Source organism: Narcine bancroftii, chromosome 9, assembly GCF_036971445.1.
Source record: "Narcine bancroftii isolate sNarBan1 chromosome 9, sNarBan1.hap1, whole genome shotgun sequence".
Taxonomy (NCBI): domain Eukaryota; kingdom Metazoa; phylum Chordata; class Chondrichthyes; order Torpediniformes; family Narcinidae; genus Narcine; species Narcine bancroftii.
Window position 1 is genome coordinate 30,908,115 of NC_091477.1, and position 17,518 is coordinate 30,925,632.

Sequence of the window (17,518 nt, forward strand, 5' to 3'; positions counted from 1 at the left end):
AATACAGTTATTCATTTCTATGTACCATTGTTGTACTCTCAGGCTCTCTTCTGATTTCCAAGTTGACATTATACATTTTTTTGCTACAGCTAAGGTTATCATAATAAATCTTTTTTGCGCTTCATCCAGTTTGAGGCCTAATTCTTTACTTCTTATATTACTTAGAAGAAAGATCTCTGGATTTTTTGGTATGTTGCTTTTTGTGATTTTATTTAATACCTGATTTAGATTTTCCCAAAACTTTTCCACTTTCTCACATGCCCAAATTGCATGTACTGTTGTTCCCATTTCCTTCTTACAGTGAAAACATCTATCTGATAATGATGAATCCCATTTATTTAACTTTTGGGGTGTGATATACAGCCTGTGGAACCAATTATATTGTATCATGCATAACCTCGTGTTTCTTATATTTTGCATAGTTCTGGAGCATAACTTTTCCCATATTTCATTTTTTATCTTTATGTTTAAATCTTTTTCCCACTTTTGTTTGGGTTTATAGCTTATTTCATTATTTTCCTTCTCGTAGCTTGATGTACATGTTTGTTATAAATCTTTTAATTATCATTGTGTCTGTAATCACATATTCAAAGCTGTTTCCTTCTGGTAATCTCAGTCTGCTTTCCAATTTGTCCTTTAAGTAGGTTTTCAGTTGGTGCTATGCAAACCGTGAGTTATTCCATATTTGTACTTCATTTGTTCAAATGTTAATAAATTATTTCCCAAAAAACAATTTTCTGTTCTTTTAATTCCTTTTCTCTCCCATTCTCTAAAGGAAAGGTTATCTATGTGATTTTGCGTCAATAATAATTCTGGTAGTTGGTAATTTGTTTTTTTTTCATTTCTATGTGAATCTTCTTCCATATGTTGAGTAAATGGTGCAGTACTGGTGAACTTCTATATTGCACCAGTTTTTCATCCCACTTATAAAGTATATGTTCTGGTGTCTTCTCCCCTATTTTATCTAGCTCTGTCTTAGTCCAATCTGGTTTTTCCCTTGTTTGATAAAAATCTGTTAGATACCTTAATTGTGCTGCTCTATAATAATTTTTAAAGTTTGGTAGCTGCAAACCACCTTGTTTGTACCATTCTGTTAATTTATCTAGCACTATCCTTGGTTTCCCCCCTTTCCATAAGAATTTCCTTATTATTCTGTTTAGCTCATTGAAGAATTTCTCTGTTTACGAAATTGGTAATGATTGAAATAGGTATTGTATCCTTGGGAAGACATTCATTTTAATGCAATTAACCCTCCCTATCAATGTTAGTGGTAACTCTTTCCAATGTTCTATGTCATCCTGTAATTTCTTCATTAATGGCTGATAATTTAATTTGTATAGGTGGCCTAATTTATTATCTAGTCTAATGCCTAGGTATCAGATTGCTCGTGTTTGCCATTTAAATGGTGATTCTTTTTTAAACTTTGTGAAATCTGCATTATTCATTGGCATCGCTTCACTTTTATTTGCATTGATCTTGTACCCCGATATTTCTCCATATTCCTTCAATTTCTTATGTAATTCTTTTATTGATATTTCTGGTTCTGTTAAGTATACTATGATGTCATCTGCAAATAAACTGATTTTATATTCTTTCTCCTTTATTGTTATCCTTTTTATTTTCTGTTCTTATCAGTTCTGCCAGTGGTTCTATTGCTAAAGCGAACAGTGAGGGAGATAGTGGACATCCCTGCCTAGTTGACCTACTTAATTTAAATTGGTTCGATACATATCCATTTACTATCACCTTCGTCAATGGTCCCTCCTATAATGCTTTAATCCAATTAATATATTTTTCTGGTAGGTTGAACCTCTATTACTTTGAATAAATAATTCCATTCTACCCTGTCAAAGGCTTTCTCTGCATCTAAAGCAACAGCCACTGTTGGTATCTTATTTCCTTGTACTGCATGGATTAAATTAATTAACTTACAGACATTGTCCGTTGTTTGTCTTTTCTTATTTGATCTCGTTTTACTATTTTTGATACACAGTCGGCCAATCTGTTTGCTAATAGTTTTGCTATTATCTTATAATCTGAGTTAAGTAGAAATATTGGTCTATATGATGCTGGTGTTAATGGATCTTATTTCCTATGACTTATTTATGCCCTTATTAATTGTTTTAGAGAATTTAGTATGGTTTAGAAAGAATACCTTGCTTTCACACCTGAAATTCCTCTGTGACATGAATTGTGACAGGAAGTTGTTCGGCAGATACAGGATCATTCAAGGCATCAGCAAAAGTACAGAGTTAACAACAACTTTGGTCCAGCAATTAATCATTTTTAATCCAGAAAGAAATGCTGGTAAGAGTGGCCAAAAATGTGATCAAAAGATGACCTTGAAATACATCTTAAAGGAGGAGCAAGAAAGGAAGGTAACATATTTAAGAAGAGTGATTAATGAGAACCAGAAAGGTGCAAATGAAAAGCATGAATGATTCTGAGTTACATAGCTCCAGTCTGACTTCTGGATATATCAAAATATTTTACGGAGACTTTAAAAGTTGCTGCTTTTGCAATGTAAATGAATATGGTAATCAGTTTGAATGTAGTAGCTTTTAAACATTGGTACAAGACATTGGTCAGATGATTCATTTCAAAAATGCTGGCTGCAGGAGAAATGCTTGTATCACCTCAGGAAGAACGCTGACATCTCTTGTAAACATGTGCGCAGATAGAAAGGACCTCAGGTTTAAACATGTAACCGAAAGCACAGCACAGTGGCTCAACTAAAAAAGTCACAGAGAATCTGCTAGAGAAAAACTCAGCAGATCAGTGGGAAGAAAAAGAATTGTCAGCATTTTGGGCTGGAATCTTATTCAAGATTACATCAAATTCTAATGGACAGAGTCAATGCCCACAGCTCCAACAACTTGGGATCAGTTTTAACCTCCAATGTGTGGAATGTGCATGTTTTGCCTGTGACCGCATGTTTCAAATTTCCTCCCACATTCCAAAGGTATGCGAGTTACTTCATTAAATGTCCTCTGCAAATTCCCCTGGTGTATAGATGTATGGTAATATCTCAAAGTATTTTTTTTGGGCATGTGGGTGAATAAAACAGGATTAGTATTTGAATAAAATAAGTAAGTGCTTGATGGTGAATGTGGATGGTGGACCAACGGTCCCGTGTCCATGATATGTGACTATGAGAAGCACTGCACCTCTGGCTGTGCAGGACCTCGTCAGTACTGCACCAAACTCACCAGGTCCATCTCCTACAAAACTCTCCCCTTCCTGGATCTCTCTGTCTTCATCTCGGGAGACAAGCTTTCCATCAACATATATTACAAACCCACTAACTGCCACAACTACCTTGACTACACTTCCTCACACTGTGTCCATTGCAAGGATTCTATTCCCTTCAGTCAATTTCTCTGTCTCCACCACATCTGTTCCAAAGATGAGGTCTTCCAATCCAGATCTTAGGAAATGTCTGCCTTCTTCCACAAATCTGGCTTCCCCTCCACCTCCATCAACTCACCCCTCACCTGCATCTCCCATCTCCTACATTTCCCACTCATCAGTCTTGTTCCCCCCCCCCATATGCCCAGACACAACAAACTTAGAATCCCCCTTATCTTCATCTTCCACCCCACTAGGTCCGCATCCAACACATCATCCTCCGGAATTTCTCGTTCTTAAAACAGGATCCCACTACCAGACACCTTTCCCTCTCCTCCCACTCTCTGCATTTCATAGGGACCACACCCTCCATAACTCCCTCACACACTCATCCCTCCCCACCAATCCCCCTAACCCCCCCCTCTCCCCCTGCAGCTACCCCTGTGGCTGCACCTCCTCCCTCACTACAGTCTGGGATCCCAAACAGTCCTGTCAAGTGAAGCAACACTTCACTTGTGTATCTGCAGAATTGATTTACTGCATCTGGTGTTCCCTTTGTGGCCTTCTCTACATTGGGCGCAGACTGGGATATCACTTTGGTGAGCACCTTTGCTTTGACCACACCAGTGACAGAAACCTCCCAATAGCCAACCATTTGTTCTGTGTTACACTCCCATGTCTGTCCATGGCCTTGTGTGCTACCCCATCAAGACCACCTGTAAATTGGAGGAGCAACACCTGATTTTCCATCTGGGCACTCTCCAACCAGATGGCATTAACTTTCCTAGTTTCTGCTAACCTGCTCTCCTCTCTCCCACCATTCCCCTTTCCTTTCCCCTTCCAGCTTTCCTCCTCACCTTTCCTCTCTATTCACCTGGCCATCCCTCCTCCCCTTGCTTGCTGCTTGGGACCCTGTCCCTTTTCCATCTATTACCTCCTGCCTTTGCGACTACGCCTGCCCCCCTTACCTTTTTATTTGGATGCCTGCTGACATTTTTCCATACCTTGATGAAAGACTCAAGCCCAAAATGTCGGCTATGTATCTTTATCTTTGCTATGTAAAGGGCACCGTTTGACCTGCTGAGTTTCTCCAGAATTGTGTTTTTTCTTCAACTACAATGTCTAGAGATTTTCATGTTTTACTTTTGCTCTTGCTGATGTTGAGAGGAATTTTTTTTTTTTACATTCTGCCACCACTCAACCAGATTTTCAATCTCCATCCTATATTCTGTACATCCAACAATGTTGGTGTCATCAGGGAATTTTAGTTGGAGTTGGATCCATACTTGGCAATGCCATCACGAGTGTACAGGAATTGGTGTGTGGGGGAACTAATGGTTCCCTTGTGTTGGTGGTCAGCATGTAAAACTTAGAGGAATTGAACTTCGTGAGAAGCCAGCCAGGAGAATATTGGAATGATCAGATTTTCTAAATAGAAAGGGCTCAGATCACCATTCTGTAAAAGGTTATCCTAGGAACTAAGGTACGTTCCCTGTAGCGCCACTGTTAAAGAGCGGATCCTTAGTGTTTGAACAGTCCATTGAGATTCTGTCCAAGATGGAAACTTTTAAATTTTAATCATTAGCTCGTCGATCATGTCCCACATTCAATTGAGTGGCTTATCACTCAGCGCACTCTTGAGGGGAACACAAGAAATGAATGCAGGATGAGATCACTTTTGGGATTTTGAGAGGAAAAATCTTTGAAAGAAGTGGTTCTTTCCTTCAGGACCGGTCGCGCATCCTTCTAAATTCTAGAGAGTCCAGGGAGGGCCCAGTCTTCTGAAAGTGGCCGATTCACCTGGGCCAGCTATTTTGATTGGCATTTCACTTAATGCATTGAAAGTACACCTGAACAGCGGGTCTATTTAAAAGGAATACGTTTGCTCCAATTTCCTTAATGGAGATACAACTACTTTAGAAGGTAGCCTTGTGGGTGCCATGTCAACGCACCTGGAGCCCCTACCTGTTGACGAGACACGCCTGTTAATGTTCTGGCTCTTGTTAAGATCGAGGCTGCTGGGCGTTCCGCTTGTGTCGTGATGAAGTAATGGTTCGGTCGCTGATGGGCGAGGGCCTTTGATGAGAACAATTAAGCAAACAAGAGAGACAGAGAGAGGGGGGGAGGGGGGAGTTAAGTGCCTCTCCGGGGAAAATGTGAGTCCACTCCCTTGGATTTGCGACAATGCGCTGATAAGTCGGGACTCGCGGGACGGCCACGTTTCTCCAGTTCCTGGCAGTGAGATGATTTAAGGTGCAATTAGCAGCGCAGACGAACTTGGGCGCACTTTGCAGCCATTCTTTCGTGCTTAACTGCCTCTGTGGGTGGGGTGGGGGTGGGGGGGGGGTGGGGGTGGGGTGGGGGTGGGGGGGGTAGAAGGCAGCCCATCCTGTGGCCCGTGGGGTGGGGGTAGGGCAGAAGGCAGCCCATCCTGTGGCCCGTGGGGGTGGGGTAGGGTAGAAGGCAGCCCATCCTGTGGCCCGTGGGGGGGGGGGGGGATAGGGTAGAAGGCAGCCCATCCTGTGGCCCGTGGGGGGGGGGGGGTAGGGTAGAAGGCAGCCCATCCTGTGGCCCGTGGGGGGGGGCGGGGGGTAGGGTAGAAGGCAGCCCATCCTGTGGCCCGTGGGGGTGGGGTAGGGTAGAAGGCAACCCATCCTGTGGCCCGTGGGGGGGGGGGGGGATAGGGTAGAAGGCAGCCCATCCTGTGGCCCGTGGGGGGGGGGGGTAGGGTAGAAGGCAGCCCATCCTGTGGCCCGTGGGGGGGGGCGGGGGGTAGGGTAGAAGGGCAGCCCATCCTGTGGCCCGTGGGGGGGGGCGGGGGGGTAGGGTAGAAGGCAGCCCATCCTGTGGCCCGTGGGGGGGGGGGGGGTAGGGTAGAAGGCAGCCCATCCTGTGGCCCGTGGGGGGGGGGGGGGGGGTAGGGTAGAAGGCAGCCCATCCTGTGGCCCGTGGGGGGGGGGGGTAGGGTAGAAGGCAGCCCATCCTGTGGCCCGTGGGGGGGGGCGGGGGGTAGGGTAGAAGGCAGCCCATCCTGTGGCCCGTGGGGGGGGGGGGGGGTAGGGTAGAAGGCAGCCCATCCTGTGGCCCGTGGGGGGCAGTGCCTGGGTCATCTCCCACACCCTGCGCGGCGGGGCGGGGGGGAGGAGGTTGTTGCAGAACCTATTGGGCTTCGCTCCTTCGCTTCGTTTTCGTCAAACTGGACGGGAAATGGCAGTGACGTGTTGTGGCGTTTGAATTCCCTGGCGTGAGTCATAAAAAGTGCTGAAATTGTTGGTGTAGTTTTACACGCCATATATAGTCTGGAAGCGCAGAGCTGTCATTCTCTGCGGGATAAAGCGAGTGGTTACTACACGGTTATACCTTCCCCCCCCCCCACCCCCCCTCCCACCCCTTCGCTCTGACATCGTCCTCGTTTCAATCTTCAATTCGTTTACTGCACCCCCTCTTTCCCACACCCCCCCCCCCCCAACAAAGTTTCCCCGATCCAGTCTCGAAACAAACTGCCAACTTTTTAAGTTGTTCTCTCTCTCCCGACGATGGACTTGTACAAGGTTACCCTGGAAGGAGCGGCTCCGTGGGGGGTTCAGACTGCAGGGAGGAAAGGACTTCAACAAGCCTTTAACCATGTCCCGGGTGAGCGAGAGCCCGCGGGAAGCTTGAGACCCGACGTGTTACCGGTTACAAATGTTCTTGGTGGAGAAATAAGTGAAACATTTTGTTACCCAGCGACACCAAGAGTTTCGAGCCGCTCGTTAACTCGTCCACACTTGTGCTGCAGTTGCGATTGAATGTTAGGAATTCCAGTTCGCTTCTCCAACTTTTGGAGGATTGTTTGCGGGGGAGGAGGTGGGTGGGGGGGGGGGGGGGGTTGCTGCAGCCACTTCCACTCCGGGGGGTCCTGGCTCAGCTTCGACAGGTCAGGCCATGTGGGCGCAGTATTGTACAAAAACCACGGGGCGCTTTTATTCCCCCCTCCTCTGGAGAGCCCACTTCCCAAATTCAAAGGGTCCCAGAGTGTGCTTTGACAGAACCCAAAATGGTATCTTAAACTCTCAGTCAGGGTCGAAGAGGCATTCCAGAGTGAATCTTGCATGTCAGGAATGCAGAGAGATGAACGAAAGGCTGAACCGTGCACTGCACGGAGAGCCGGCAATGTAAACCGATCCCACCTCGCTGAGGATTTTGCCGGCACTCTCTTCCCCTTGTTTCTCTTTGTATGGACCAGATGAGGTCATTGTCACCACCAATTCGGTTGAATTTGAGGCCAGCAGCATTTTCAGTCGGAGGCAAGCGTTCCGACTGGAGTTGGAAATGCTACGTGTCGAATTACTCTTGATTTTCTGCCGAGGGGTCTTGTGTACTGGTATTGAGGTTCTTTAAGTTGGGGTGAAAGAAATGTTCTGTTCTTTTAAGGATTGCCCTTTACATTGGGTTAATCAAAAATCGTTCTCAATTTGGAAACGTCCTTGATCATTCTGATTTCACCAACTCCACCTTGAATCATTTGTTGGGAAATTGCATTTGAGTCCTATCCTAACAGTCTTGAGATTGTATGGGCAAAGTTCTAACCTCATCAGCTTTGAAATGCTAAGATTTATTCAACATGACCAGATATGGGCAAGTGTTTAAGCTCTGACAAGCGGAATAACATCTCCATATAGGTCTCAGAAATTAGATTATGGAAAGGGTTTGTTCTTGTGGCTGAGTGCTTATGGTATTTCCATATTTGTACTTGATGCCATTTCTATGCCTGTTTGTGCAGCGGAGTTCAAGGTGTATTTGGCATCTGAAATATGAAGTGAGTGTCTTTAAATATTATTCTTGCTCTGATTTGGTCAGGAATTGTGCACTGGCTACGTCGGTACATTTTCCAACCTGAAAGTCATTTTGAAATTGTACAAACAATTGTGAGTGGGAACAGCCTAATGTGTCCTATCAATGAAAACAAATTCTTGTCTTGTGTTATGCATAAGACTCCTTGATCTCTATCATTTCTTTTCTTTACTGCATATTGATCACATTTTTCTCTTCACTTTCCCCATATATTCACATTAAAACCTTGCCTATGTCCTACATTTGCTCCTCATAATCTCTTGCATGGTCTATCTCTCCTTCCTTTCTCTCTCTGTCCTCTAGACCTCCTGGCACTGTAGTATTACACTCACTACCTGTCCATGTTCTCTTCATCCCACCCTCTTTACCCCACATTTCCTCACCCCATAAAATGTTTCCCTCACTCGTTGTCAATGTTTGCCCACAATGATTAAAAAAAAACATTTTTACCTTATTGTCGCAGCCATTTGATCAAGTGCTGAACTTAAGCTGTTTAAACTGTTCAAACAGCAAAAAGTCTGAGGTACATACGATCTGAAATGCCCATTGGAATGTTGAGAAAACTTTGTTAATGGTTTCAGATTTTAAAAACTATTTTGCATAAAGAAATTGAATAATCTTAAAGTTAAATTTTACTGATTTATGAAAATCATTATGATTTAATTGATAATGAAATTGGTATTCTTGAATCATTCTTTCAGTAATTGGTAAAACTGATCTGCAAACAGTGGGTTAATGCTTTTGTCAGCTTTGTAATTCTTCTGAGCCAAAAATGCCCCAGTGGGGATGTTAAATCGAAAAATGAGGTTAGAGTTTCATTGCAATCCAATTTTTCTGACAGAAGGGAAATTGAGCCAATTTTTGAGCCAAGAGCTGATTAGGTGATGTGAACTACCATGTTTTTTTTTGGGGAAAAAAACCTACCTGTTCCAACATGCAAGAGATGTTGCAATTCTAAAAGTACAGATCCATTCATGCTGAATGTCTTTCCCAGGAGAAATTTGCCAATGTGGTGTGCAATTTGTTTAAACATTTATTTTGTCTTGCCAGGAAATATTAAGATTCAATTTGAAGCTTGTCATTAAAATGTCCTAATACAATGGTGCTCAACATTTTCCCCACTTTATTTCCACCTTAAGTAATCCCCTACTAATCATGGAGCATTTATGGCAATAGGATATCATAGGTGCTCTGTGGTTAGTAGGGGATTACGTAAGGGATTACTTAAGGTGGTTTGTGAGTATAATTTTTTTTAAATGTTTGCGAACCACTGCAATATGACTGAGCTGTAGTTATTGTAAAATATGTTGCCAATTGATTGGTATGGCACTCCATTGCATGCTTGGTGAATGTTTTGACATTTTTAAATTTTAATTACTTAAAAATTGTGTAAATTTGACTATAGCATTGTCCAAGTGACAGATTGGAGACTGACACCAGAATAATTTTCTTGATGAAATTCCAATAGCAAGCTGCCCTTTGAAAGACTTTTATAGTGTTGTCTTTCCATTTGAACTGAATATGCTAGTAAGGATTGTGACTTCAGCTATTAAATATTTTGGCCATGCTCCAATGCACACAGTAATACCTCAAGGCAAATTAAATCACTCTGAACATTAAAGTGAGAAGTTCCAGACAAGTACTGTACAGTATTCAATAACCCAGCTTCCACTTCAGTTTAACTTGTTGATTCAGACCAATTTCTACAAGTGAAACCATATTATTCATTGTAATTGATGTGTCCACAACAATAAGACATGTCCATAGAAGGTATTATAATTCAGTACTCACTATTCACCTAACCTTTAATTGCAAAAATAGGGGATAGACAATGTTTCCCATGCTAGTGGCACATTCATCCCCAAAAATGAGTAATGAAGAAAATGTTGATCTGATGAACAAATAAAAATCTGGCCCTAGTTTGATTATTGACCCTTTTCATTAAAATCTGCCTGCTTTATAATATTATTGGAGAATACATATTTATCGGTAGGAATACATGGCACTGCTCTTGAAGGAATTGGGCAAGGAGATAATGGCTCTGTATAAAAAGCAAATTTAATAGCTTCAGTAGCATTATTGTTAAAAGTAGTCTTTTATTGCTATTTTAGTCTCTGATATCCTCTCTATTTGCACTTTATTTCTTCAAAAATTAAACCATCAATGCTAAAATTTATTTTGGCCAGTTAATTTTTAAAAAATTTAGAATTTACAGGCCTTTCTGGACCTTGAGACAGTACCACTCAAGTGCCCCAATTAACTTACAACCAATGTTCCCTCTAATTTTTAGTAGTCAATGTGTGCAAAAATCTTAAGTTGTTCACATTTTTCTCCTGTGACAAAAGTATGTGTGTGCTGAATACTTGTGCAAATGTAAACTCGAAATTGTCTCAAGATAATTTGGCACAGCCTATCTCTCATGGCTAATAAAACTATTGGCATGTTTCAATATAATAGAAATATGACTGCATTCCATGATGTAACATTTGTTTAAGATTTTATTCTATACTTTGAACTATTTGTTCAGTCTGTTCCATTAAATAAAACATCAATAAGTATCTATTTTTTGTGAATCAATGTCTAAATAAATTAATAACAGCAACACTCATCAATTCAGATTAATATTATTAAAGTTGCTGGAAATGGTTAAATCATTCAATTACAAAGCTAGTTGACAAACTCTCTAGATGCTTAATGTGAAAATCTTCACACAACACAGTTTATGTAGATTTACAAAATTTTTGACATAAAACAGGAAAGGTGAGGGGACACAAGTTGGTGATGGGCAAATGTGGTAGCTGCATTTGGAAAAATTACTAACTAAGTTAACAAACAGTTAACTTAGATTATTTTCAATAAGTATAATTATTAATTACTGCATTATTTTAGGTAACGAACATTTGTGCGCACATTGATTTCCTTTGTGCGTGGGTGGCAAAATGTGTTTGCACGTAGGGCTTAGGGAACAGAGCCTACATTTGGAAAAGGGTAGGAGGAAACTTGCACAGGCATGGGAAGGATGTACAAGCTCCGTGTGGACAGTGCTGGATTTGAATACTGGTTGTTGGTGGTGTAATAATGTTGTGCTAACTACGACACTAACCGTGCCACTCTTTAAAGAGTTATTCTGATTAATATAAAGATTTTTTTTTAATTAACTTCCTTGTCCTTTGCTCAATGCTATATTATAAACAAGTGTAACTAAATTTGAGAAATCTATCCCTTACTGTTATTGTTGCCTCCTTCTATACTAGCTCTTGTGATGACATTGCAACCCATAAATATGGATTAAATGATGAGTGCATCATGGTATTCGTTTCCATTTTGTCTTGGCCTGTTTTAATTTAAAGGGACATCAAAATCAACTGAATTACAAGAAATATGAATGACACAAAATCACACTTGCTCATTGTGCAGCACCACACCAAGAAACATCTGGCTACAATCACTGACCTTATCACTTTTCACTATGCTTAATTTTTCTCCATGGATGTTCAGTCCCTATACACTTCCACCCCATAATAAAGGCCTTCCTGGATAATGGACCTAACTAGTCCCCTTTGCTACAGCTTTTTTCCACCTGACAGAACTTGCACTCGCCTTCAGTAACATCTCTGCCTCATTTTCCTTCCCCTCCCACCCTTTCAAGTCAAAGGCATAGCCATGGGGAGCACACATGGGTCCTAGCTATGCCTGTCTGTTCATTAGATATCTTGTGTATATTTATACAGGCAAGGCTCTTCAACTCCTTTGTTGATTACGTTAGTGCTGTCTTCTGCACCCATGAGTTTGTCAACTTTATCCACATTGCTGCCAACTTCCATCCTGACCTCAAATTCACTTGGTCTATCTCCAGCAACTCTCTCCTTACATGATCTCTCTGTTACCATTTTAGGAGACAAACTATCTACAGACATCTGCTATAAATGCACTGACTCCCACAGTTACTGTGACTACACTCTTCCCACCCTGTCTCCTGAAGGGATTCTATTCCTTTCTCTCAATTCCTCTGTCTCCGCCTAGTCCTAGGATGAGGCTTTCCATTCCAAAACTTCTTAAATGCCCTCCTCCTTCAGTAAATACCTTCTCCACTACTGCCATAAACTCAGTTTTCACCCACATCTCCTCTATTTCCTGTGCATCTTCCCAGTCCTGTTCTACCCCCATATGCAATAAGGACAGGGTTTCCCTCATCCATACCTACCAGCCTCCACAGCCAAATGTATTTTTTTTTCTGCCACCTGCAATGGGCTCTCACCACCAGACACACCTTCCAGCCCCTGTTTTCCATAGGATTGGGTCTATCCATGACTCCCTCATCCACTTGTTCTTTCCTACGAATTGCCCCCTTGGAACCCACCACTGTGTCCACAAAATTGCTACATTTACACTTGTAACTCTTCACTCACCACCATTCAGGGCCCCAAACAGTCTTTCCAAGTGAGGCAACACATTATTTTGAATCAGTAGGGTTAATTTACTGCATCTGGTGCTCCTGATGTAGCCTCCTCTATATCAGGGAGACTGAATGCAGACTGGGAGATCACTCACTATGTTAACCATCTTTTCTCTCAGTTGCAACAGCAAGGACCTGTCAGTGGCTACTGACATCAATTCCATACCCCATTGCCACTCAGATGTATCTGTCCAGAGCCTCATGTACAGCCAAGTTGACACTACCCACACGTTGGAGTAACAACACCTTGTAGTCTGCCTCAGCAATTTCCAATCAGACAACATCAATACTGACTTCTATAATTTCTGAAACTCTCTCCCCTGGTCTCTCTTTCCCTCATTCTTGTGTCCCTTCCTCTTGTTCTACACCTTTCCCTTGTCAAATAAGAGCTTTCCTTTTCATCCTTCTCCTCTTCACCCTCTCACCTTTATCTACCTGTTGTTTCCCCCACCACCATTGAATTCACACGTCTGCCTGATTTTCAGCACTCCTGAAGAAAGGTTCAAGACCAAAACGTTAACTGCCTTTTGTTTTTGATTGAGGCTGGATTACCGGAGTTTATTCAGCACATTTGTGTACTCCACTTGAAACTACAACCAAAAACTCCCAAATTTATTTATTAAAAAAATCTAATTAATACCTTCCTGAATTCTTGTGATCTAATGTTAAAAATCAGTGGGTTTTTTTTTCTGTGTCAGATTCCAGTTGACACTGGATGTCTGTTGCACATTCTCTGTGATCAATGAAGACATCCTCAGCTTTTCATTCTCTGGCCCAACTTTGGGAAGAAGACCTATGGGCTCATTTTTGGAGAAAAATAGTTGACTGCATTTTCAGGATTTTCCACTTATTTTCAAGTTGATATCTATGTTGGGGATGTCACCTACCACAGTGAATCCATACTTTCCAACATCATCTGGCTCGGGATTCATTTTAAAACTGAATGTGTCAGTCAGGGAGACTGTTTAAAAATATCAGCGTGCATCTTGCCAGGACTTTAAAAAAAATCATAGGCTACTTAAAGTGAGTTTTATCAAATGAGTGTTGGCACTGATCCTAAGTAGCATTAGGACTGGTGACCAAAAACTGATGTAGATGTTAAAGAATTTCATAGGAAGGGAGAAAGGGAAATTTAAAGAGAGAATTCCAGTAGTTGGGGTGCTTATCTAAAGAAGTGGCAGCCATGAACAGGACAGGAAAGTTGGAGACTAGTGCTGAAAGCATTTAGGATTGACCATGAGTGAGGGTGGGGTGAAGCACTGGACGTACTTCAGGAATAAGAATTTCAAATCTGAGGTGTTGGTGAATCTGCAGCAGGTATTACAGGCACAGATTAGTGTTTTCTAACTTTACAGGATAAAATTGTAGTGGTCACACTAGTCTAGAGGTAACAGATGCGTGGGTGAATGTGGCAGAAGAAGGCTGTGAGTGGAAATGTGGAAATATTTTTCTCTGTGGATGCAGAGGGTTTTGAGACTGAAAGTTATCTAGAACCTAAAAGAATACTGATTTTTTTTTGGCTGGGGCGAGGAATGAAATGGTAGTCTAGAAATCAGAAGTTATAGTAGGGGTGAACAATACTGGCTTTGTTTTTTCCAAGATTTATTTGAGGGACACATTTTCTCATCATGTACAAGGCATTGAATGGATGGTCTAACAAATTAGAGGCAATGGAAGCTCCAAGAAAGGGAAGCAACAGACAGTCCCCTCAGAATCATTGAGAGTCCATGGATTTGCTTCCAGAACTGCCGCAGCATCGGTAGCCACAAAGGAAAAGACTGCTCTTTGACACTCGATTTTTGATTAAATCAATTGAAATGATAAGACATTCAACAAACCATTGCAAGTTATGAATAGGTTTATTTTTTGTAGCTTTCATTAATAATCGAGAGAGTGTATTGTTGACATTTTTTTGAAGCTTGGTCATTTTCTGGTATATGATAGGAGTCTTGCATCCAAAAAAAAATAATTCTGGACCTGCTGTAATGTCAGTTCTGGTGCAGACCCAGGGAGAGCAGAGAGCAGTAACATGGCACTCCTCCGAAGGGTGCTAGTGCCCAGTCCTACTATTGAGAGCTCTTTACAGGCTTTACGTGGCCTGTTAAAGGAGTTGACAGTGTTTTATTTAAAATCCTGTGACTGTGGGTCTGGGCCGAAGATGTTGGTGCTCGTGTCTGGCAGCTGCCTCGAGCAGTTGCGGACTATGGGGGGTGCAGCGGACTGGCGTAAGTCACCAGTAATGGGGAGAACGCCCCCAGTGAGAAGGAGAAGCAGAGGAGACGAACCCAAAGGCAGTGATCTTGGTGGCAGACCAGCGAGGAGCTTTGTGGCTGAAGGACGCATGGGTGGTGAGCTGTTGGTGACTTGCAGTGGAAAAACCCACACAGGTGGCTGATGACTTGAGGTCAAAGGACTCCCAGAAGGCTCTGGGCGACTGGAGTGGCTCACGAGAACCAGGTATCAGAACTGGGAGTCGAGAGGGTGCTGAGGGCAAGAAGTGCTCCCAAAGGACGTGTGTTGCTGAAAGCTTCCTCATTCTGTCAGAGGTTTGGAATTGGGCTCGAATTTCTAGTGGTTTTAACTGAACTGGAGTCTTTGTGGCTACAGATGCTGTGGGAGTGCTGGAAGTAAATCCATGGACTCAGTGGTTCTGAGGGGACCCTCTTTTGCTTCCCTTTCTCTGACTGCAAGGGGCACCAGGCAATGCTAAAGGCAAATCTTTAGACTGCCTTCTGGTAGTCCAAAGGCAGTTTTGTGTCTATTTGCATTTCTGTTTTATTACATGGCAATAAATAGTATCTGATCTGATACAGCACAGTAGCTGCCTGTTCTGGTCCATGAGTGTGTGGTGCCCACATACACTAATTGGCCCACATACCCTGTATGTTTTTGAAGAGTGGAAGGAAATTGGAGCACCTGGAGGAAACTCACGCTGACATGGGAAGGCTGTACGAACGTCACATAGTCAGCAGCTAATTCAATTCCAGATCACTGGTGCTGCAATAGTGTTGAGCAAACAGTGTCACCCTAATTTAAATTCAGAGATACAGGGAAGTAAGAAGCCCTTCCAACCCATGAGCCTGTACCACCCAAATTAACCTTCAAACCCTGTACATGTTTTGGTGGGGGTGGGGGGTGCTAGTGGGAGGAAACTAGAGCACCCGGAGGAAATTAGAGCACCCAGAGAAAATCCACAGAAAAAAAATCTTACATTTTCTCAAGATTTCCATTTTGGTGAATGTGTAAAGGAATCTTGGGTATTTTCTTGTCTGGTGTAGTCGTGCATTTATTTCGTGAAACCATCTCCCTGAGATGGCAGAGGAGAATTGTGGGATCCAACAGTCAGACCACGTCAGTGTTGTTTTGCACTGTGAAGTTCTGAGAGTTATGGCCATGCACAAAGGAAATGGCAATTATTCTTCTAGACAACTAATGGAGTGGAGAGCCAATTCTGAACATTCAATGAAGAGAGCAACTCTTCCAGCCACTCTTGTAATCCAGCCCTGATTGATGCACAAAATATTTTGTCCTTACATATTACAAAAAAAAGACTTTAATTGGCTGCTCCACGTCATGGTGCTGATATGGCTTGTCTACTTGGGTTGCTGGTCAGTGACGACAGCAGAAAAGTTGTTGCTGGAGAAGTTGGCAATGGCAGAGTTAAAGATCAATGTAAGACAAGAGTGCTTTCCCTTGTTCAAGGTGATTACCCATCCCTTTTGGCCACTCATCAGGACTGGGTGGGAGGGAAAACTTCATAACAAAGGATTGGAAGTGAAGGTGAACTGAAGCAGAAGAATGTGGTGGTGAAGTAGCTAAAGATCATCCTATTCCTTTCGACTGAGCAGGGATTTATAAACCGATCCTATAGATCAATAAATCAAACAGTGTTGCTCATTCAAAGCATGTAGGCAATCAGAGATTTCTTGTGTTCTGTAGTTTTGATGTGATCAAGCAATGCTAACAAACACATTTACAAATTTTTATGTATAGCAAATAGCAAAGTTTATTCTTATCTAAAATTTTGTAGTAGAGGTTGTTATGCAAACGGACCAGTAGCCATCTTGTACCATACAAGTAAGACAGTACAAAAATGCAGAGTTACAGAGGGAAAAAGGTATCCTAGAGCACAAGCAATCTAATTTTACTATTTTGGAGCTTGTTTGATGAGGATCATTCTCCCAGGGATGATTTATTTTCTTGGAATTCTAGCTATGCTATCTACAAAAGGATGCAGCCAGAATGGAAGGTATTTCAAAATCACAAGACCATTGTTATCGAGCTCGAATTTATCACAACGTAATAAAATATGTGAATGCTTCAGCCAAGATATTGACAGGCTTTTCCTGTGTACCTCTAACTACTCCGGTTACTTTGGGACTAATATTTTATCTGTTATTTTAATAAAGGTAATCTCTTCCATTTTTCTGGAAATCACGCTGTCTTTAGCATATTGCATTTTTAAAGTTTTGGTTTTCTTTAGATTACCTTTATTTCCAAAATGCACTTAACATGGTTTAGGGCTTTTTGAATTTTTCTCTGGATTCGCATTCTAATTCACATGGATAAAGTGTGCTTGAATTTCATAACATCCTGTGGGGAAACCAATGTGATCTTTGGAAAATCAAGAAGTTCTTCAGCAGAATTGGGGCCTGCTTGGGGGGGTTTAATTTCAGAAAAATCTTTGAAAATTGAATATGAAACTCTGAAGGTGCTAGCCAGATTTGGTGCTCTCTCAGATGTGTTGTGCTTCTGAGGCACATGGTCACAATATCAGCAGTGTTTGATGTGTCGGGAAGTAGTTTTGAGCAGCCCAATTGGGACTGAGCATTATTGTGTTATTACCTTAAACCTGTTCTCCATCTTCCAGCCAGAAATCCT

At 42.1% G+C, this 17,518-nt stretch overlaps 1 protein-coding gene across 4 annotated transcripts in view; it reads left to right on the forward strand.

The window, feature by feature from the left end:
- Positions 1 to 5,399: 5,399 nt before the first annotated feature.
- pdlim7 (PDZ and LIM domain 7) overlaps positions 5,400 to 17,518 on the forward strand; it is a 129,611-nt gene continuing 117,492 nt past the window's right edge. For 2 of the 4 annotated variants that reach the window (XM_069898674.1, XM_069898676.1), the window contains exon 1: positions 5,400 to 5,504. In XM_069898674.1, the coding sequence (XP_069754775.1) occupies positions 5,430 to 5,504 (75 nt within the window). In that variant the 5' untranslated portion in view covers positions 5,400 to 5,429. The other 2 variants (XM_069898677.1, XM_069898675.1) reach the window with 2 other exon arrangements.